Below are 22,114 nucleotides of genomic sequence, written 5' to 3'. Positions count from 1 at the left end.
GATTTGCCTTTTAAAAGCCATTAACAGTTTATGAGAGCTCCCACATACTCATCTTTCAGGTTGTTCATCAAGATGGGTGGGGAAAAACAGCAGTAATCAACTGCAAACAAAATAAATCACCACACTGAAATGTAAGCACTGACTTAACTGTCAAACTGAAGTTCAAGGCCAAGTTAAATTCCAGGGATATATTAGGAAAAAAACAAGATGATCTTACAAACCACTTCCAGCTTCCACGCATAACTAAAACAAACAGAAAACGAAATAATCAAAGCTTAACTTGGTCCTCCAGAAAAGGCTTTCGCTACCATGAATATGTCCCAGCAGACAATCAGCAATTCTGAAAACTGTCTCCTGTGTATCCAAAGATAAAACAAGTACTAAAATCATTTCAGTTTTGGAAGTGAAAGTGCTCTGATTTTCACAAACGTTGCCTAAACCAGTTTATTCTAACTCCATATATCACTGGGATTCCCCACAGCTCTGAGCAGGAAAAAAAAAGTTAGTCTTCACGGAGTAGCCTCAGCTGCTCTTTTCCAAAGCATCAACAGACCTTTTATCTACACGACTGTTGTCACTTCACTGATAGATGTGGCTTACACCTCGTATGCATCATCTGTACATTCAGGGACCAGACCGCTATAAAAATCCAGGTCCCAGGGAGCCATTCAGCATCAAGTGGACAATTTCATCCCTGAAATTCTTGTGTATCAGGCTTATTAAATATTATGGCCTGACAAACTGCAGACATGCCAACAAGATTTAAGACTTTGCAATCCAATGCTGGCATTCTGAGTGATCTGGTCTCTAAGATATCCTTACCTTATGTCGTTGCAGATTTTGTGAAAGGTACACTTGTATGACAGTGTAACTCTGGATTTTTTGCAAACAAAGAGCAGAAAATATTTATGTTGGAAAAATGACAGTCCACACTTCCAATTCCTAATTAAACATTTCATAAAGGCAAGGCAACTTCTGTCAAAATTTGTATGAGTTATTTTGCTAGGCTTAAGCCATAGCCCTGTTAATGCCTATGATTTAAACTAAGTATCCTGTAAAAACTTTGTGTTGCATTTGTTAAGAGATCCCTTATACTAGAAAAACTCTGAGCTAGCTTACCTGCCTCCCCAAAGAGGCCCATACCACAGTTCTGCCATTGGTTAAATGTGGGAAGATTAACAGCTATGAACACCTACTTAGGCTGCCACATTCACCTTGAACAAAACTTCAGCACAGAAGCTCATGGGACACCTCATACCTATAGATCGTGGAGCAGAGAGGGCGCAATTACAGCTCAAAGAGGGAGAAAAAAGACTGGACTATGATGAGCTACCAGAGCTGAGACAAGAACAGTCACCAACAGCAAAGTGCAAAGAAGCTGCATCCAGAACTGCTTGGAGCAGCACTCCTTTACTTGTGCCTTCCCTCCTTGGTAACCATTGTTATTTTATCTCAACTCCAACACTACGCTTTTCTGTAGGGCACATAGAGCTTCCCACTCTTACTATACAGTGCAGCAACCTTCGTTTCCATTTGCTTTGGAAAACCTCCTCTGCTCCCAGAAAAGAACAGAAGAATATTGCACTGAGTCATACACCATAAAAATGATGCCCAGCCTCAATCTGACACACATCTGCTGGGATTTACTCTAAGATCAGATGAGTTATAACTCAGAGAAGGCTGCTATGCACTAAGCCCACATTCCGTTTGGTAAAATTTGGAAAAGATATCACCAAAGAGAGTCTTTTCCAATAGCCTTATAGTAAAAACCATGCTGTCTGCACAGCTGGATTCATGGCTTGTGTCTAAGAGCTCCTGGGTGGTGCAAGCACAAGGGACTTTTCACAAAGGCCATGACTTTGCATTCTTGAACCAGTATTTACAGCTATGGTTTGCAAGAATACCAGGCTTTCCAAGCTTAAACAATGCTAAAAGCATATTTGGGATCACACTGAGAACAAAATCCCCATCACAAGCATTATAAGAGGACAACTGAAAAAGACTCAGCGAATGTTTTTCATCTTGTTCTTAGCCCCAGTTTCTTACCTGCAAGACAGAGTAATATCACTGCCCTGCAAACACAACACAGGACTTTATTAAGTTCAGCAACTCTCCAGTGACTGGGAATCAGATCTCCAAAGAACAGGAAAAGGAACGAAGAAAACTTCATTAGGGGTGTATGACATGAGACCTCTACATACCACTCACAAGCCCTTTTCCTGAAGCTAAGAAGAGATCACCATATCAACAAGATAGACCTCTCAAGTCAACAAACCCAAGGAAAAACAAAATTTGACTAGCAAAGTTAGTAGCTGACACATAGGCTAGGCATGCTAACAGGCAGATGATATCCTTAGAATTGACGCATGCAGAGCACAGGCTGGTCCAGTACATTTTTGGAATCTGAAAGTCATTGCTTTTGCAGTTTCCAAAAGGCCTGATGAAAAAAAATCTCAGGAGTCCACATGACCAGGGTATAGGAATAGTGGACATCAGAGTTTGATTTTCAGTTCCAGGAGTAGCATGGAAGCTAGTTTGCATTAATGTACAATATAGGCAAGTTTCTTTGTTGTGGTTTGTCAAACATAAGTTGGAGTCAATGATTCTTGTCCCTTCCATCTCAGGATATTCTATGATTCTATGACCTACTAAAGTTATCAGAAACGAACACAGAAGAGAAGTTATCTGATGTGAATACAGCAATGCAAATCAAGCCCAACAAATAACAGCTTAGCAACTGATGTCTACAGAAGCACAAATATCCAGTTAGCAACTTTTATCAGCAATAGTGATAGATGACCTGATGTCAGGAAAGGCAGTCACAAACTCCTGCCAAAAAAGGGAACATGCACGCATTCACAGAGATCTGCAGAAAAGTACATCACTGTGCAAGGTGATTTCACTGAAAATCTGAATTACAGCAATATTAAAAATACACACTTAGATGTATCATATAGCACTGTGCTCTCATCAAGGAAATAAAATCTTTTCCCTCTCTAACTTCCTCCCTACAAGTATCTCAACTAGTTACTATTTACAAGCCCTTAGTTTGCTGTTCAAAAAACTCTTTTTACGTGACTCGTAATTAGTAACAAACTGCCATTAGCAAAACACCATTAGCAAAAGGCTGTATGTCCAGGTCTAAGTGCAGACGTCTTCAAAAAACCTCACTAACATGTTCTGCTCCAGTAGGTGTGAGCATCCAAAGGCTCCAGGTTTGTCTGTTGACTCCAACAAAACATCTGAAGTGGAAGATTCCATAGTGAAAATTCAAAAAACCAAACCCAAATATTCTTCAGATCATTATATTAAGTTTGTGTGCAATAAATAATTGATATAAATGCGAGTGTTATGTTTTGTCTGTGCATTTCCTAAATCATCTAGCAATGATGGAATTGAAAGCCCTAGTCATGAATACAAGTTTATCCTGATCTGCAGTCAGTGCCTGGCACAATAGTTAACAATGCTTTACAAAATGCTTTGCAGAAAAACTCATTCTAATTCTTTACTCAAGTGACATTGTAATAGACTTTTAACGTTTAAAGTACTGGTAGTAGTTAAACTAGATTGCTATACGAAGAGCAAGCTGTTAACATGCAATTCTATTTAGTTGGCCAGGTATAGGAGCAACTGTGAAGTCACTGCATCCTACAGTACAGTATAGCAGCTTCCCAGTGACCAGTTACTCCTCATCACGACAGTACCTAGAAGAGAAAAATATCACTGGGAATAGGACCACTGAAGTGCTTTATCAGAACACCATTTACTGTCAGCCACCATGACAGAATCAACAAAGTGAATATCTACAGCATGGAACTCTTGGTCACAGTACTAGTTCCACCTGAGAACACGGAGAATGTTTCAGGCTCCAGAATCAATTCAAGTGCTAATCTAGATAAGGTTTTCCTTCTCCACTGTTCCTGGTATAACAAAAGAGCAGCATCCCACTCAGAACTGCAAGCAGCTTTTTGGTAAGACTTGTCTGATAAGACAAGCACAGCTAACAATGGAAAGTAGAACTAAAATCTGAAGTTAGAAGCTTTTAGTGAGAAATAAACAAATCACACTTGAGTGAAGGATACACTAGTACGTCAAATGCTGTCTTTGAATATATTCCCTCTGAGTACTCTTTCATGCTTTTAATAAAACCAGTATGTTCCCCAAAGCTAACGTTTTTGCCAGCCCAAATACATCACAATATACTGCCAACTGAACAAGTGTCTGGGACAATCCAACCATTCATGGCTACCGGAGTTCATCATTCTACTTGTTCTTCATCCTTCACAGATGCAGTAAGCCTTATGAATGCAGGCTTTCTTTAGATTGCAAGGAACAGCAATGGGGCTACAATATAAACCCATCCAAAGAAAATCCAGGCCTTTCAAAGCATCTATTGAAGATTTGCTGATCTGCACAAAGGTACATGCTCTGAAAAAACAGGAAAATAGAGGAAATTAAGTAAAAAAGGGTTTAAAAAGCACTAGAACATTCAGAAGCCGTACTTCAAAAGCTGCAAAATGCTTCTGTATAAATAAAGTTGCTTTGCATCCTCGCTCCCAATTACACAACATGATAACCTTTCCTCACCCATTTTTACCTGAGGATCTCACAGAAAGAGGGAATGACAAAAATAGAACTAGGTTACTGGTGTGCCAAAGTGCTCTTACAGGGCACTGTGGAACATTCTGTTGCTTCTACACAGTAAGTTCATGTCAGGTCATGATACTGATACATTCTGAAGCCGTAACAATTAAAGTAGCTCTTAAGTTACTGCTGTGATGCCTATTCACGCCCAAGAATTCAAGAGAATTTCCACATCAGCGAGCCTTCCCTCAGCAGCCCGCAAACCAGCTGCTACAGTACTTTTGCTGTAACACAATGTGAATAGAATACCATCTCCCAAATTCTAAGAATGGATTACACAATAAACCAGTGGATATACATTCACTGGAGTTCCTATTTTCAAAGCTTTTAATGAGGCTGTATCAGTTTAAGCACGAACACTTGTTATGAAATACGAACTGGTTAAGCAACAATAAATGGAAGATCAAATTAGGGAGCTGCTCCTTACAGGAAGTTGTTATCTATATGAGACCACAAGTATGAAGGATCAGTTTTCAGATCAGAGCTATTTATCACACCAAGCAACTGGACTATTTGGACAATGACTACATTATTTATGTCAGGAGAAAATATTTCAGAAGCAATAGCAGAACACTGAGGAAAGCTACAGTACTGCCATTGTTGGACTCTACAGGTTCATAACAGCAAAACAGAAAAGGTGTGCCCAGTTATTCATAGCAAATGTTGACAGATGGAACTGTAAGCTCATTGGAAAAGCATTCATCAGATCGCAGTCAGAGCAGTTTTACACCACAAATGTAGTAATTAAAAAACAACAACAACAAAAAAAAACCAACTAGCAGGTATTGTGTGTATAAAACCTACACATTCAGAAACCAGCATGATGACCGGGCACTTCTGAAACACTTTTTCCAGCAGTCTAAGGGAAGAGCTATAGTGAAATTTGGCTAAAAGTTAACAGGGTGAACTGCATTTCACCTGTCACAAGGATATCTAGAATCTTGCGCTGAATTAAAAAGAAATAAAAGACCAAGAAAATCTTATGAGTAATGTGATAATGGACCTGGAGGTATTGATTGATGCTAGACTGAACATGAGCCAGCAGTGTGCCCAGGTGGCCAAGAAGGCATCCTGGCTTGTATCAAAAATAGCATGGCCAGCAGGAACAGGGAAGTAATTGTCCCCTTGTGAGGCCGCACCTCGAGTACTGTGTCCAGTTTTGGGTCCCTCGCTGCAAGAAAGACATCGAGGCCCTGCAGTGTGTCCAGAGAAGGGCAACAAAGCTGGTGAGGGGTCTGGAGCACAGGCCTTATGAGGAGCAGCTGAAGGAGCTGGGATTGTTCAGTCTGGAGAAGAGGAGGCTCAGGGGAGGCCTTATTGCTCTCTATAACTACCTGAAGGGAGGTTGTGGTGAGCTGGGAGTCGGCCTCTTCTCTCGTGTGACCAGTGATAGAACTAGAGGGAATGGCTTCAAGCTGCACCAGGGAAGGTTCAGGCTGGACGTTAGGAAATACTACTTCTCTGAAAGGGTGGTCAGGTACGGGAATGGTCTGCCCAGGGAGGTGGTGGAGTCACCGACCCTGGAGGTGTTCAAGGAACGTTTGGACATTGTGCTGAGGAACACGGTTTAGTGAGAACTGTTGGTGATGGGTGGATGGTTGGACGGGGTGATCCCGTGGGTCTTTTCCAACCTTTGTGATTCTGTGATTCTATGTACCAATACAGATCCTCAGTTTAGGCTGACAAGCAGCAGTAGCCTAGCCATTCCCTTGTACCCTGCTATCATGCCATCCCTTCAAGTTTGCTAGGTGTGCCAAGCGGGGTAGGTGTATGCAGGAAAAAAAAAGAGTGGTGTAAATAGATGACTAAAAATATTTTTATGGACTGAGAAATATAGTTGTGTTAGTTGGGAGGTGGTGCAACTGGTACTGTGCTCTAAGAAATTATAACATAGAATACTTAAGGTTGGAAATGACTTCTCAGATCATCTAGTTCAACTGTCAGCCCATCCCCACCATACCTGCTACCCATGTCCCTCAGTGCCACATCCACACCTCCGAGGACAGTGACTTCACCACCTCCCTCGGCAGCCTGTGCCACTGCCTCACCATTCCTTCTGAGAAGACTGTAGAGTTCCACAGCATAAACCCAGCCTTGGCCAGAAACCTCTTCCCCATTTAAGCTCCTGAGGAAAAGTGGTGGCCATTTCTACCCCCACCCCCCAGGATTTTCTATTTATAGTCACAAAGACTTGAGGTTATTGGAACATGACCCAAAGACTATGTAGAAAAGTCTGCCAAATAGCACAGGAACATAACAATGAAAAGCTTAAACCATTTATTTTTTTTTCCTTTCAAGAAAACAACTACTTTTTCAGCCACTGTTTTTCCACTCCCAAAATAAAAATAACAATAACCTCTCTCCCAGAATACTTCTGTCTTCTTAGCATCAGCCCCTTTCAATAAATGACTGAATTTACTGCCTCCTCCTTGACCAAGTCTTGCTTTACAGATAAAGCCCAGTCAGGCATTTCTCATTGTTGCTCTTTGTACAGCAAATTCTTCTGGACAGGGTGGGCAACCTCTTTGGTACCAGCTAATCACCTGTTCACTGAAGTTCACCATGAAACGGCTACATCCTCAAGCACATCAAACCCAAATCATACCTTGATTTTTCTGGTCAATGCAGCCACTAATCCAGCAGAACACGCCCTGCAAATACAACATCCCAGTAGTAATCTTAAATCCGCAGAACTACAACAGTTTAAGTTACAGTACAAAAGTGAACTTTTAGCATTTCAGAAACAAAAGTTTATTTTCAATTTAATTTCCTCAACTTTGAAGGCCAGCAATAAGGAACAGACCTGTGGTGGACAGCTGCTGCTAAGAATCAGGCACGTCTTCCCAGCCCTTTGCAGCAGTCCCCAAAAGGCATCTCCTGGGAGCATCACTAAACCTCTCTCTGCCCACTCAGGGATTCCTAAGAAATTCAGACTTGTCAACCAGATGCCCTTTCAAGTTTCTTCAGCAAATACCACACAACAGGAAAAACGCCTATAGTAAGAATTGTGTATTTTAGGAGTATAAATAATGATTACTTAAGATGCATCAAATTGAAATAAATATGTGATCAATGGCAATGTACGATTAAGAAATCTCTTAAATTTTCTGTAACATGTAAGCTCAGTTTACTATGTTGCAGAATAATAGGAAGATGGCACTTAAGCTTCTTTAGTCAATGTTTTAGGGGAAAAAAATACATATATTCTGCCTAATTATCTATATATACTGTCTGCACATTTAAAAGTGTATTTATCACACTAAATCAAGTACAAAGAAAATGCCATCACTGATTTAGTGAAGCATCAGAAAACAGCTTCTGTGTTCAGACACACAGTATTACCCAAGAACAGGCTATTCTGGAAAGAGTCATTCAGCTCTGCAGCATGCATGTAGTACGTGGGAGCACACGTGGGTCAGGAATGTGACCAGTTCAAGGATCTCAGCATCAGGAAAACACAATGCAGTCACTGCAGGACTTGGATCCTGGCACTTTGCCATCACTGCAAAAGCAGCCAGTTCTGGTTCTTAAGTACCGCCTTTCTTCTGCAATTAGGGATCCTGAAGATCTCGGTGGAACAGATCCACTAAAACCCTACTTTTGCCAATTCCTTATCCAGTCCATATCCTTATCCAATCCAGCATTATAAATTCAGTTGATTTCCCCACTCGCCGTTCCAAAAGAATTCAATAGCATAACCTTGATGAAGAGCAGTAAGTGGGTTGGTGGCCCTGCCTGTGATGGGGGAGCTTCATGATCCTTGAGGTCCCTTCCAACACAGACCGTTCAGTGATTCTGTATGAGTTTTCTTCTTACAACTGAAGAGTTTATACTCTGCCTGAAAACCAAACTTGAAGCCTTCCATGAGTTGAAGGACTAAAAAGCTGGTCTTGCTTTTGATATAGTCTACTAGCAGGTTACGCTAAAAGATATTGAACTGTTATTATAATTAAACATTCCTAGAGACAACGGTATCTTTCATTTCACAAAAGCATTGATTCTTACAACATAAATGAAAAAAAAAATCTATAATGATACCCACAGAACCAGGAGGACAGCTCAGAACAGAGAAACTTAACAAGAGAGGATCTAGGAAAAAGTTACTTATGATTAACACTGCAGCAAAAGATGAGTCTGAACACAGTTCTCCCTCACCTGGAGAACACTGGAAAAAAAAAAATCAATGTTGCAATGAAAGCTTGAGCTGTTGCTATTATATAGGAATAAATGCATATATATAGTTGCCAAGGAAGAACGTACAAAGCTTAAATAGTTTGCAGGAGAAGACAAGTAGAAGTGTCAGCAACGCTCATGGAACAGGAGTGTGTGACAGACAAGACTGTGGCAGCAGAGGGGGTAGAAAAAGGTTACTGCAACCATTTTGCTCTTGAACCAATTGCATGGCCACAAGAAGCAGGGAAAATAGCACAGGTTTTCAGTTTTGACAGAAAAATTAGGCTTGGTACGTAAACAGGAGTCAAAAACGTCAGCATTAAGATATGCCATTGGCTACATCTTGGGTAAAAAAAAAAACAAAGCAGAGGACAAGGAAAGAGTTGAAGGTGATTTCCAGAAAAGTAAATATAATGCTGACGTATAGCACTTCTCCCAGGGTATCTGAAGACCAGAAACGGACAGTCAAACCCAGAGGAGACACTGGAGGGCAAGATTTCTCTGTACTTCTGTCAGGTATGTGAAAATAGAAGGGGTACAGCAGACCACCAAAATCCACCTGGACATCATCCTTCAGGCTTCCAAGACTCCCCAGTTTTTCTCAGAGCTGTGGCAGAGTTAGAACCTAATGCTGATAAACAGCTTGTCTGGTAGCAGAGGAACCGTGACTCTGGCCAATGATGGCAACAAACCAAACACTTTAGGTGGTTAATTTCCTCTGTGGTTGTTACTGTTTGTTTAATACAAAGAATACAGCTGTAAGTTTAAGCAGTAGCTAAAAGATTATGGCCCTGAACCAGAGCTTCAGCTACATCAGGAAAGTGTTAATAAACAAAATACACTGTATTTGCACCTCCTGCCTTGACTTCATAGTCTTTGGCACAGGGCCTCTGCCATATGTACCCTATAATATCTAATGCAAAGTTTCCTCTAACCCTAATTAAGGTTGACAAAACACAGGCGTCTGCAATGGCAAGCACCTGACACAGTGAGAACCTTAATTATTTGTTTGAAGTAGGGAGAAGAAAGAATAACTGTTGTATGTTTTAAATCTTGGAGGAAATCTCAAAACTATTAGGGTCTGAAATTGGAGATGTTCAAATAAATTGCAACAGCACGAGAAATAAAACTTTTTTATGGTTCCCTTAAGATAATGTATGGGAAAGGGAAGGGTGTATCACCAAGATGTGTGTTGTCAGTTCTCTGTTTGATGCAGGCAAATGTAAAAAATGAGTTTGCAGTAATTCTATTTAGTTACTGCAGTTTAACAAGCAGATCTTCCATAGGAAACCACTCGCTAGCTTACTTCAGTCACGTTGTGCTGAAGAAAAGATCGATTTTATGTCCATAAAGCCCTGTAAGAGGTGATCAGGAGGCTGGTCACCCATGGGATTTTTGGAAGCCCAAGAAACTTCTATGCGCTCTGAAGAGACTCCTTGTCAGCCAGACAGATTTGGAAGCAGCAAACTCCCTGACAACTTAATAAGCCAGAACTTCGGAGAAAAATTAAAGCTGGTACAAAAACAGAACCTTCCCATTCAAGCTCCCAAAGTCTGAAGAATGTGTCTGGGACGGAGAACAAACATACTGTTCTAACACATGCAAATGTGGTTTAAGAGGTTTAAAGGTTAAAAGTTTCTAGAGATAAAAATCAACTTCACAATCTGTTTGCCAAGAGATGAAAAACAGTAATGTTCAGGTTAAAACTGCACTGATACTCAGTTACTCACTTGAAAGTCTACTCTAGGGTTCAAGATAATTCACTTCCACCATCCAAAGCACTTAACTCCTTCCAAAAACCTACTCCTATTAAATAGTGCCCAGTGGTAACATGCTCCCTGCAAGACACCAGGACTGCTGAGAGATATAACAAAAACATCAATGCTGCACTACACTCAAGACTGTAACAGAGTATAAAGCAAGCTAAACGAGTGCAAGTGGCTGCTTCAGGTCTGAGCCAAGAAAAGGTGTTACTGCCAACCCTAACAGAAGTGCTTGTGGAAGGCCTCACACGCTTACTGTCCTCTGCTCAGAATACACGAATATCAGGCAGTGCTGGAGGAAAGACAGGATACCACTTCCACAACACAGAAACATTTGTTCCAGTTTTCCTCCTCCTTGCTTATTTTTCTATTTCCCAGAACTGCAGAACTCCAATGCAGCCAGTGATACCAACTCCACGCATCATTTCACAGCTCCTGCAAATGCTCCTTCCATCCCATGTGGCACATCCCTCTGAACCAGTCAAGGAGCTCTCTACATTTAGCAGTTCAAAAAAGCCATTAAGCCCAACTTCTGAAGACTGCTGAATACTAATTCTGGAAGTATTCAGCTCTACGGCAGAAGACATGTAGGTTCAGCAAAGTTCAAGCAAGCAAGTTCTCCAGTCAGAGAAGAAGGCAAATGCTGGGGCTCAATAGAGGACAAATTAAGGAATACAGTCACATTATCTCACCGATAAATGTAAGAGAACTACTCCAAGAAATAGTAGCACACAGACAGTAAGCACATGACATGACATGGAGGGGACAACAGACAGGAGGGATCATGCAGCAGTGAAGCAGCCAAGATGCATGTGATACTTTGAACACAAGTCCCCCTTTCACTGGTCAAGGACTCAGTAACATGCTAAGCAGTGGCAGAGGGGGGAAGGAGCAGGAAATAAATTATTTCTCCAAATTAGCATGGAAGGAGATAGTACCTATCCTAGTGGAGTCAAAGAACTGAAACCAAAAGCTAGCCACATCCTTGCAGGACACCTGGCACTTGTGTCAGATCTCACACACACAGCACATTCAGCCCCACAGGACTCCTCGCTTCAGCGAGCTGCCACTGGAAAGAGCCACAACGTCACATACTGTCATCTTACACACAGACGTGTTAATTGCATTTTGGAATATGTTATACTGTGTTCTTTTGTTTTCACGCCTATTTTTGGTTAAGAATAGCTCCCACTTTCATGATGAGAGAGCAGGAGAACAAGTGAAAAAGAAAAGAAAAAGATCTATTACCAAGAATATGTTGTTTTTCCCCAATGGATGTTTTTCCCCAATGGATGTTTTGTATTTAAGCAGAAGGAAGGCATGGAGACATCTGCAGACACCTGCAGACACTGGCAGGACCTCCCAGCCCTGGCAAAGCCAGTAGCTCAGCCAGTAGCTGGGAGACGCACCAGGTCAGGGTACAGTCCTTTTCCATGCTTTTCTCACACCTGCAGAGGTATCAAGAGGAATTCAGAGCTTAAGCTCAGCTTTTGAAACTAAATATGAAATGCTACAGCCAGGAAGAAAGCACAGACAGCACATGCCTCCCTCGGCTAAGAGCACAGTTCAGCTTTCTCTGCTCTACTCTAATTGAGGGGGAGTCTTTGACCATCTCTACCCTGATAAAACCCAGCTCCTTCCTCACAGCTTTTAGGGGCCTTTTGGCATTTCTAAGTGAAGTGAATTGTTTGATATCGGGGCATGAACGAAAAAGCAATTTTATATCATTTCTCTTTTATTCGTTCACACTCGGTTAATTGCAGGCTGAAGTGCTTTTTAATAGGGGGAAAAAAGCAGTACATTTGAACTAAATTACCCATCTTCAGCAGACAGAAGAGATCTGATCTGCTGAGAACAACTGTGCATTTTTACAGCACTGGTAAAAACTGTTCAAGATAAATACCCTTCTAAAAAAAATAATTGCTTCTATCACATTCCTTCCAACAGACACCACTTTAAAGCAGGAGAAAGGCTATATTCAGTCATAAATGGGGATACAGCACTAATCCTGAATCACAAATCACAACTCACTAAAACACTTATATATATATATATATATATATATATGTATATGTGTATATATATATATATATATGCACCACTATTTCTGTCTGTCAAAGTGGACATAACAGCCTTGAGAGAAATATTGAGGTTTTCTCCTCAACACATAGAAACAGTTCAGTGCAGGGCTCGCAGCAGTCAGCAGGGACAGAACACCCATGCTATGCAGCAAGCTGTAAAGGGCCAGATAGCAACTGCACAATCTGCAGGAAGTAGGAAGTGTCCCTTAACACACTGTAGCTCTGAGTCTCACCTATTTATTATTTTGGTTGGCTGACTTGCAGCTCCTGCTCCAGATTTCTGTTTTCTAATGAGGGAGAGGAGATGGATACACTCAAACAAGAAAGTGGTTGTTGAGAGAGAGGGGGTGGGGATTGGTAATATCTCCCGAACAGAGCAAGAGAAAGGCTTCACCTAACTCTAAGATGTTGTCTTTACTCCATAGACTAGGTTTGGAAAGGGAGCAGCTTTGCCAAGAGCAGGGGCTGGGAGCACACCCAGCAGAACCCTGTAGTTTCTACCTATGACAGTGAGCCCAAGTCATGCAGTCATGTAGAAAAGAGCTTCATAGGTTGCAGTGCAGCACCTAAGCACTGCCCTGGACTGGCTGTACAGATGAACCAGAGGCACTTCTGAAAGCACCCCGCTGTGCATCTAATTGCTGCGTGTGAAGGTGACTTTGGTGTTACGATGCTTTGGTCTTTCTTTAGCACAAAGTGAGACAGCAATATAAGAAGACACTGCAATAGAGACCGCTGCTAAAAATCACTTCAGTCCAGCACATTCATTTTTAAAATTAAATATCAGAAAGAACAATGTCCAGATTGTTTGTTCTCCTTTGCCTCAGGTTTATGTGAACATTACATTGGCAAATCCAGCGATGAGATTATGCACCACTCACATTGTGGCCAAGAAAATGCTTCCTCTTACCCTTCTATTGTTATCCATAAAGGAAAGTCCCAGCTCACCAAAGCTAAATGAGACAGCCGAAAACCCAGACCTGTTCGGTCACGTTCATCTTCTCCCAAAAGCATGGAGTTCAATTCCTAAGTAAAGCAGCACTGAGAGAAGGATACCATCTGCACCCAAGAAGCATTTCTGGGCAGCCTGTAAGACTTGACAGCTTTTATACACTCACTCCTTTTCCCCTTTTCAGTCTTCTCATCTGTAACAAGGGCTGAGGCTACTGGAAGAGCTCTGCACTTACACAGGAACTCAGACTTTGCGTTCTTTTAGGGAGATTCCTCGGAGGATCTGTTTACAGTTCTATTTCTATTGCAAGGCGGCAAAGAAAAAACTGGAAAGCATTACCAAAAAATCTTATGAAATGGACTGAGGAAAGTCTCAGTAACGGTAACTGTAATGTACTATAGAAGAATATGGCTGTCTGACAACAAACCTACGCACCAGACATCAGGTTACCTGCCCCCAGCTCAGCACACCAGTATCAACAGAGCCATGTGCTGTGCAGACACACACGAGCACAAGGAGAACACATGTATGAGCTCTGCAGGATTTGTTTCTCTCCTGCAACTACAGCCTGGTGTTGTAGAGCAGTACTAGCTTTGGAAACCAGTTACCCTACCAGCAAGGACTGGTAAGGATTGCTTATACAGAGGAAATCCAAGGTTGTCATTTCTCTCTTCTTGTCTCATACCGGTGATCAGAAGGGTAGACTGGTGCTGATTTGATAGAACATTGGAAAGCAGACATTAGCCAACAAATATTAACTGATTTAGATTGATTGCCACTAAAAACACTGTCAAAAAAAAAAAAAAAAAAAAAAAAACACATTGTCCTGAGGACTACACCTGAATTGCATCACAGATTTCAGAAACATGCAGGCTACTCAATTACGCCACCTGAAAAGCAGAGCTGAAATAGAGGTAGGTTCATAGCAGAGACACAGTGCTTCTGTGATCTCTCAAAGATAAAATGTGAAGTTTCACTTGGTCACAGAGCAGAGTGAGCTCAGAAACAAGGTCTGCAGTACAAATCAGACATCCTGAGCAGCCAACAAATGGAGCAAGACTCACTTGGAATGTTTGTATCTACTAATTTAAAAGAACATGCAGGTTGCCAAAGAAAGGACAGTGTTCTTGAGGTTGAGTGCCTGGAGTTATGTTCCTAAATCTAATAGTAGAATGCCTACTTAAAAGTGGCTTATTAAATGCCAACACTGCCATTATTTTGATGGTCATGGAGATGCATTAGGTCACCTCCAGCATGTCTGCAGCTTAGAACTGGAACAGCAAGCACTGCAGTGCAATGCGATAAGAACAGGCCTTTCTGTATTTGCTCTTTGGATAAGAGAATCTAGTCTAATATTGAGTATTTCAGAATAAATCCAGTATTTTTTTTCCCTGAACATCTCTAATTTCTCATTTGCAAGAGGCAGCCGACATGTCATGATCCTTCATATGTTGTTTTTCCTCAAACAGAAGTCCAGTTTTGCTTTTATTTTCAGATGTACAATACAGTTTTCACTGGAAGTGTAACAAGTGACCTTGCTACCTCAACCTGTCTGCATGCTACAAAGCCAGGCATTGATGGAATTGTTCAGGCAGCATGTGACCTTCGAAAGTAGCAGGGCTGAGAAGGGAGAGGCACACAATAGAAGGAGCAGAAGTGAAAACCAGAGCAGGCAGCCAGCCCACAGCACTGGAAGGTGCAGCCCACACGCAGCTCAAAAGCAGCTCTACAGTCCAACAAGATCAATACCTGTGCTATGCGTGGGCTGCCAGATGCCTAAGTTGTCGCTTACAAAAAGGGACAAGGTAGTTGCCCGATGGCTGTGATACAGGAGGGACATATCTGCATACCCAGAGAACTGTTGCCCTGAGAGCAGAATGCCAGCAGTCACCATCATTTGCCCTGACCGAGCTCTTTCCAGTGCTCTCAGGGCATACAGCCCACACCTCGCAGTTCCCCAATACTTCTCACAGAGCAAGGCAAGCACAGCACAGCAGCCTCACACAGCTCGGAGATGGCACAGGCCAGGATGCCTTACCCCTGGGACTCAAAACAGTGCAAAAGGGAGCATCACGGCCACTGTCACAAGTTAGCATACGTGTGTCAGCAAAGCCTGAACTCCTTAATTGCTCCACAATGACTTGCATTAATATTGCTGTTGGTCAGGCAGCCACAGAAGAGCAACGTTCCTGTTAAAGCTTGAAGACCAGAATTCAATTGCATTTAGCACTTTATAAGCCAAATCCATCTTCTGGAATAACCTGTGCATAAGCACAGTGCAATGACATGGTGTGTAATCAAAGTCTGCGTTGAACCTGAACCTGCAGTCCTGGTAAGATCCCTTCCCCTTCCATTCACACAGCTGTGAGGTGTGGCACGTGCAGCCAAGCTCTGAGACTTCCACAATGCCTGATCAAAAATAGGATGTTAAGTCGTACATCACATTAAAAGGCAGCCCTGCAAGTCATTAAGCTTTCATGTAAACTTCAGGTTGTTTTACATCTCAACAGACATTTCCAGAGGAAGCCATTTAGCACGTCAGCATAACACAACCAGACAAGCAGTGTCTGTCTCTGTTGAAGAGGCAGTGACAACACACAAAACGAGAAACATGGAAAGACTGTGTTATGATTTTAATGGCCTGAAGAAGCAGAGCAACTCGCCTTACAAATCTGCATAACACAGCAAGCCTGGACACAGCAGCAGCCTTGGCTGCATCGAGGACTGGGTCACGGACCACCACACTGAGACTATCAGTTACAGCAGATGCCTCCTGCTCCACTGACAACACAAAGCATGCGTTGCTCCAAGTCTGGAAGAAACGTGAACTTGAGCAGCACCAGCAGTATCGGGGCCACAGTTCCTCTTAGCTGAGTAAAATGCATGCTTTCTTTAACCAAATCAAAGAAATATCGAAGGGGAACAGGATGTGCTCGTAGCAGTGTTCCCGGAAGAGATAAGTCGGAAACGTTGGTGAGAGGTCTGGCTGGAGGCAGCTGCTCCTCTCACCATCTGAATCCAGCAGCGCGCCACCCAGCTCCCACTGAGCTCAGGGAAGGATCTCTGACAGCACGTTGCTATAAGGGAACGGAGCTAGACCAAAAATCCAGCCAGATCATTCTTCCAGGTCATTGTTTTCATAACAAATATTAAGTGGCCCTTAAATGCCAGCCTGCATCTCCCGTACACGAAAGACATTTACACATTGTAAAACCTGTTGTAAGGGAAAACAGCATGCTCTCTGGTACACCAGAGGGGCTCACTGAGAAGGCGTGTGCATCAAGGGATGAGCCATGAAAACAAAATGATTTAAACGAGGGCACATCAACAGCGTGCAGTAGTTTGAGCCAATCGTTCTGGCAGTGCTGCTTATGGTGCAGAAAGAGCTATAGCACAGTGCCTTCCCGAGTACAGAATTTCAGCATTCATACGGCAGACTGGGAATCCAGCATCAATTTCATGGATCGGGAAGTGGAAGTTATAGCGAACTAATTTGGGCTTAACGAGAGGCAGGAATTTTTCGCTTGAACAGTTCTTCCCTCGCAGCCCACCCAAATGCACACGAATAACAGGGCATCCCAGGCATCTGGGGATCTGGGGACCACAGACATCAACTCTCCAGGCACACGGGATTTCTGCCATGAAGCACAACACCCGGATCACCGGCACGGCCTTACAGCAGCTCCTGAAGGTGACAACACCAAGGTGATACCTAAATAACATCTTCAATACAGCCTCACTCTGTCGCTTCCAATCAGCATTCGCACAGTTAATCTACCACCTCCCGAGCACCGTTTAGCTGCTAAGGATTATTATGCCGGCGCATTATTTACTCATATCTCCAATCTTTAATTTGTCAGTTTCCAGCAACAAGCATACGTGAAACGCACAGCAATGCACCAAAGGTATCGGTGACTAAGAGCAAATTGGGATGGCTTAAAGAGAGGCATCAGCAGAGGAAAATTCCACTGCTTTGCAAGCAATCACAGAGATCACAGCAGTACCCATCAGGGAGGAAAAGCAGCAGCACCTACCAAGGAGGAAACAGCTCCTTTCCCCCTCCCTCGAGCGTGGGATCTCTCAGCTGCGGTTACCCCGAGCACGCTCACCCCAACCAGCACTGGGGAGGTGTTTCGCACCGTTCGGCAGGAACGGATTTAGCTAATGAACGAGAAGAAGGGCCTCTGGCACCGAGGCAGTAACCAATCGCGGGCGGACAAATCATTTTTTAAATGGATGGCTGCTCCTCATCGGCGCCGCTGAGCTCTGTGCGCCAAACTACGCACCGAACACAATTGCATAAGTTGGCAGCAGAATGCCACGCGCCGGCAGCACCCCGGTGGCACTGACAGGGGCAGCACCTCGTTGTCATTGGCAGGGGCAGCGCTGTGCCCGGCTGCTGTGGAGCGCCAGCTCCAGAGATCAGGGGAGCGCCCGTGCCCTCCTGCTCGGCCACTTCCCCGCGGGCCGGGCGGGATGCGGGGCATCCCAGCGCCGAGGGGGCTCAGGATGACAGGAGGGCGCCTTCGAGGCTCTCCGGTTTCGCCGCGATCGACCAGCAGCCAGCGACGAGCCGCACGGCCCAGGGCTTCCGACTGCCGCCGATACGTCCCAGCGGGCGAAGCAGCTCCGCAAAGCGGAGTGCTGCGGAACGCCACGGCCTTCCAGCCGCGGGCGCGGAGGATGATGACAGGTCACGGCTCCGCATGTGGCGCCGGCCCTCCCGCCCCTCGTCTCCGGGGCAAGAGGCACCGGGCACCCACCGTTGTGGCGGCACCGGGCGCTCCCAGCCCCGCGGCGCCCCCCGCACCCCCCGCCGCCGCGGTCTCCCCGCGGGCGCGGCGCCCGCCCGGGGCCCGGCCGCGGAGCCAGGCCCGCCGCTCACCGTAGATCATGGCGAGCCCGGTCTCGTGGAGGAAGCGGACGCGGCGGTGCTTGAAGAGCCAGATGGTGAGGATGGTGAGGGTGAGCAGCAAGATGAAGGTGAGGAGGCTCACGCTGTCCTGCCGGTGGCTCTCCTCCGCCTCCTGCTCGGTGGCGAGCTCCTCCATGGCGCTGCTGCTGCCGCTGCTGCCGCCGCTCCGCTCGGCCGCCCGCAGCCCGCCGACACCCACCAGGAGGAGCAGCGGCAGCGCCATGGCCGCGACTCCCGCCCGCGGGCGCTGCCCTCTGCACGGCCGCCGGCGGGGAGCAGTGGGAGCGGCCCCGGCGAGCGGGAACCCGCCCACCGCCCCCCCCCGGTCCCTTAAAGGCGCCGGCTCGGGCAGCGCCGCCTCCTGGTTGCGGTCGCCCGCGGGGTGCCGCGCGTGGGCTCCGCGGTTCGATGCGGCCGAACGCTGAGCTGAGGGCCGTGTGGGGCGGGCACAGCTTCGCCCCCGGCGGGGGCTGAGGTTCGGCGCTGCCGGGAGGAGCCGGCTGAGCTAGGCCGGAGCCGTCCTCTGCGGCACCTGCAGGGGGATAGGTGGCCGTCCCCATGCGGCACCGTCCCCCCTTCCGAAAGTTCTGCCAGAAGAAGAGGGAACGCTCGGGTGCTCCTGAAGCGCTCCAGTGTGTCCCCGCGTGGTGGCTCGGTGGGTTTGGTTTCAGAGAGAGGGAAACTGACTAAAATGCAGGCTGCTCGCTTGGGATTTCCTGCCCGAAGGCATCCCGCTGCAGGCCTGCTCCTGGGGAGAGGGACAGTGAGAGGAGACCAACCGCTCCTCGGTGGTCTTCGTGTAGAATCGCTGCTGGAAAAGTGAGAGTGCGTGCCACAGGTTCTGAAACCACCTCGCTGTGGGGCAGGGGGAGAAAAGTCCAAGCCAAAAGTGGGACTTTCTCCTTTAACTTCCTTTTAGTTAGGGCTGTCCTCTGCCCAAATGCTGCTGCACGGCCCTTTCTGTGGGGTCTCCCCCCGAACTGTCTCTCCTCTTGCTCGAGGAACTGGCATTGCCTCTTATTGCACACACTTTCATTTAGAAGGGCCTTTTTTTAGAACCCTTTCAAGGTGACAGCTATGCAAATCCACCTTTTTATTTTAGATGTGTTATTTATACAAACTCTTCCGCCTTCAAAACCCCATGCAGTTGCATACAATTATCTGCAAAGGCTTGACTGCGCAACAGTGAAAGTTTATATCGGCGGTGCCCTCATTTGTAAGCCTCTTAGAGATGAAAAGCATTAATTTGCCCTGAAGACCCAGCTCTTAAACCTACACGAACTATTGAAGATTACTGCCTCGAGGCTGCCTTATGTTAAATTGCACGTTTAAAATTAACATTGCTGCTACAATGGGAGCATCACACCTCTTAAGTCTTCAGGGTGTGACGGCCTACAGCCTCAAAGCAGCCTACAGGTGCGTAGTACAGTGCTAAACACGTGCAGTGCCAATAAAGTTGTAAAATAAATACTGAATGGCCATAACAGACTCACTTCTCCTTTGCTCTTTATCATGTGCTGCCATGTGCTGAGTAATATCTGTCCTTCAGTGTAAAGTTGGTCTTCTTAAGAAAAAAATTTACATTGATGTCGTAACTCCATCTACATGTCAGCTGATCTGCTGTCAGCATCCTCAGTTACATATTGCAAAGTCTTTCATCGGTAGTTTGTTGTACCCTTCAACATCCACGTGGGTTGGATATACTGCACCTCTTGCTCTCCAGGCAGCAGCAGTAATATGAAGGCAATTCTTTTACTACTTCAACACAGTAACTCAGTTTTACTCTTTTCTTTTTTCAGCAGTGTTCATTGTGGAAGAAAACATTCGTCCATAGTTTGACATGTCAGTGCTACCATGAGCACAACATCACCACACTTAAAAGTGTTTGGGCTGCTGCACTGCTCTTGTTGTCTCTACCCAGGTATCATCTAAGACGAGAAGGGGAATGGCTTCAAGTTGTGCCAGGGGAGGTTCAGGTTGGATATTAGGAACAATTTCATCTCAGAAAGTGTGTTGATGCAGGGGCACAGGCTGCCCAGGGAGGTGGTGTAGTCACTGTCCCTGGAGGTATTCAAGAGCCGTGTGGATATGGCACTGAGGGATGTCATCAGTGGGCATGGTGGGGGTGGGCTGCTGGTTGGACTGGGTGATCTGAGAAGTCGTTTTCAACCTATTCTATGATCTCATCCTAGGGACACCTCCACTGAAAGCACTGGGTACTGTCCCAAAATACTTTTATTGCATAAACAATTATGTTCACCTCTTGTGCATAAAATTGGGCATAACTCATCACTACCCTGAACAATGTGGATGTGACTGAGTGTCAAAAAATTGGTGATAGGAACATGGTTGTCCATTTAGGAGATCAATGTTTAATAGTGATGTAATTAAAGTCTCCTCAACTCTGCACTTTCTCTAGCAGGTCATTGCTAGGGAATTTGTTGCACACGTTCCAGCACAGTCTATTTGGTTCCTACTGGCTTAAGTTTGCTGTCTTTACTCTCATTGATTGGTATTGTGGTTCCTGAATAGGTTAGCTGACTTAAACTGGATCATTTGGGGAGTAATAGTGTTGAATAGCAAAAAGTATTAGGCCAGGCCTCACTGCATCCCCCTGTGAACCAGGACTTACAGCACATTTCTAAGAGAATTGTGTGGCAGTCTGCAGCAGATTGGTGTGGTGGTTTTAGTCCATTGGGAACAGCAGCAACATCACCACTAGGTGCACTTCATCCCCACGGTAACTCTTTGGTACAGCTGTGCTCCAAGCCTCTTGGAAGGTCTCCGCCTGCCTTCCCACGCTGTTCTGTGCTGAACCTTCTTCACGTGCCTACAGATGGCACTAGGATGTTACTTACCTCTGCTTAAAGGCCACCACATACACTGCAGAATTCAGACTGCTCATCTAGCCAAGTAGTCGTTCTGTTTTATTCCTGCTTTCTTCTCTCTCATCCTATTTGTATCTGGTCCCAGTCAAAAGTCTTAGTTCTGCTTGCTGCCTGAGAGTTCTCTCTTGAAGCAGAAATATGTATTTATGGAGGTGAAGGGCAATGGCCAGGTGGGGTCACAGCAGAGCTGTCATGGTTTTATGATTTTTTGTTATTGGTATTCCACATCATAACATCATGTAGAGCACTGGGAGTCAAAGAGTTTTGTGGATTGTCAGTATTTTCCAGCTTCGTGGATTGTCAATATTTCTGGGTACCTTGTTCTCAGAAGAAAAGGACTATGTATCCCAGAAGACTTTCATTGTTCTGCTTCCTTTTTTTTTTGTTGTTGTTGTTCAGAGGGAAAAATAAAACTGCTTGCAAGTCACAAGGTGTCCCTTTTCTTCTTACTGTTCATCTCTGCAGCGTGTGCTCCCTAGCCATCTTGCCTTCAGCATTCAGGTAAGGCCTTCAGTTTTGGATACTCTCTTTCTCATTTACTTGGCTTATTAGCTTCAATCCCAATTAACTAGAGATAACTCTAGAGATGACTCCATAACAAGAGTGTTGAAGCTAAAGTTATGAAATGGTGCATAGAGATGGCAAGGGACAAAATCTAGTAATTCAGCTAAATTCAGCTGTACCTGGAGGGACGTGGG

At 44.8% G+C, this 22,114-nt stretch overlaps 1 protein-coding gene across 4 annotated transcripts in view; it reads right to left on the bottom strand.

The window, feature by feature from the left end:
- SLC9A7 (solute carrier family 9 member A7) overlaps positions 1-18,781 on the bottom strand; it is a 79,608-nt gene extending 60,827 nt beyond the window's left edge. For all 4 annotated transcript variants that reach the window (XM_015277756.4, XM_015277757.4, XM_040661927.2 and 1 more), the window contains exon 1: positions 18,499-18,781. In XM_015277756.4, coding sequence (XP_015133242.2) covers positions 18,499-18,751 — 253 coding nt within the window. In that variant the 5' untranslated portion in view covers positions 18,752-18,781. The remainder of the gene's footprint in view (positions 1-18,498) is intronic.
- Between the last annotated feature and the right edge of the window lie 3,333 nt (positions 18,782-22,114).

The sequence above is a fragment of the Gallus gallus genome, chromosome 1 (genome assembly GCF_016699485.2).
Source record: "Gallus gallus isolate bGalGal1 chromosome 1, bGalGal1.mat.broiler.GRCg7b, whole genome shotgun sequence".
Lineage (NCBI taxonomy): Eukaryota > Metazoa > Chordata > Aves > Galliformes > Phasianidae > Gallus > Gallus gallus.
The sequence above is the reverse complement of the archived record's forward strand: the minus strand, read 5'-3'. Positions and strand labels throughout refer to the sequence as shown.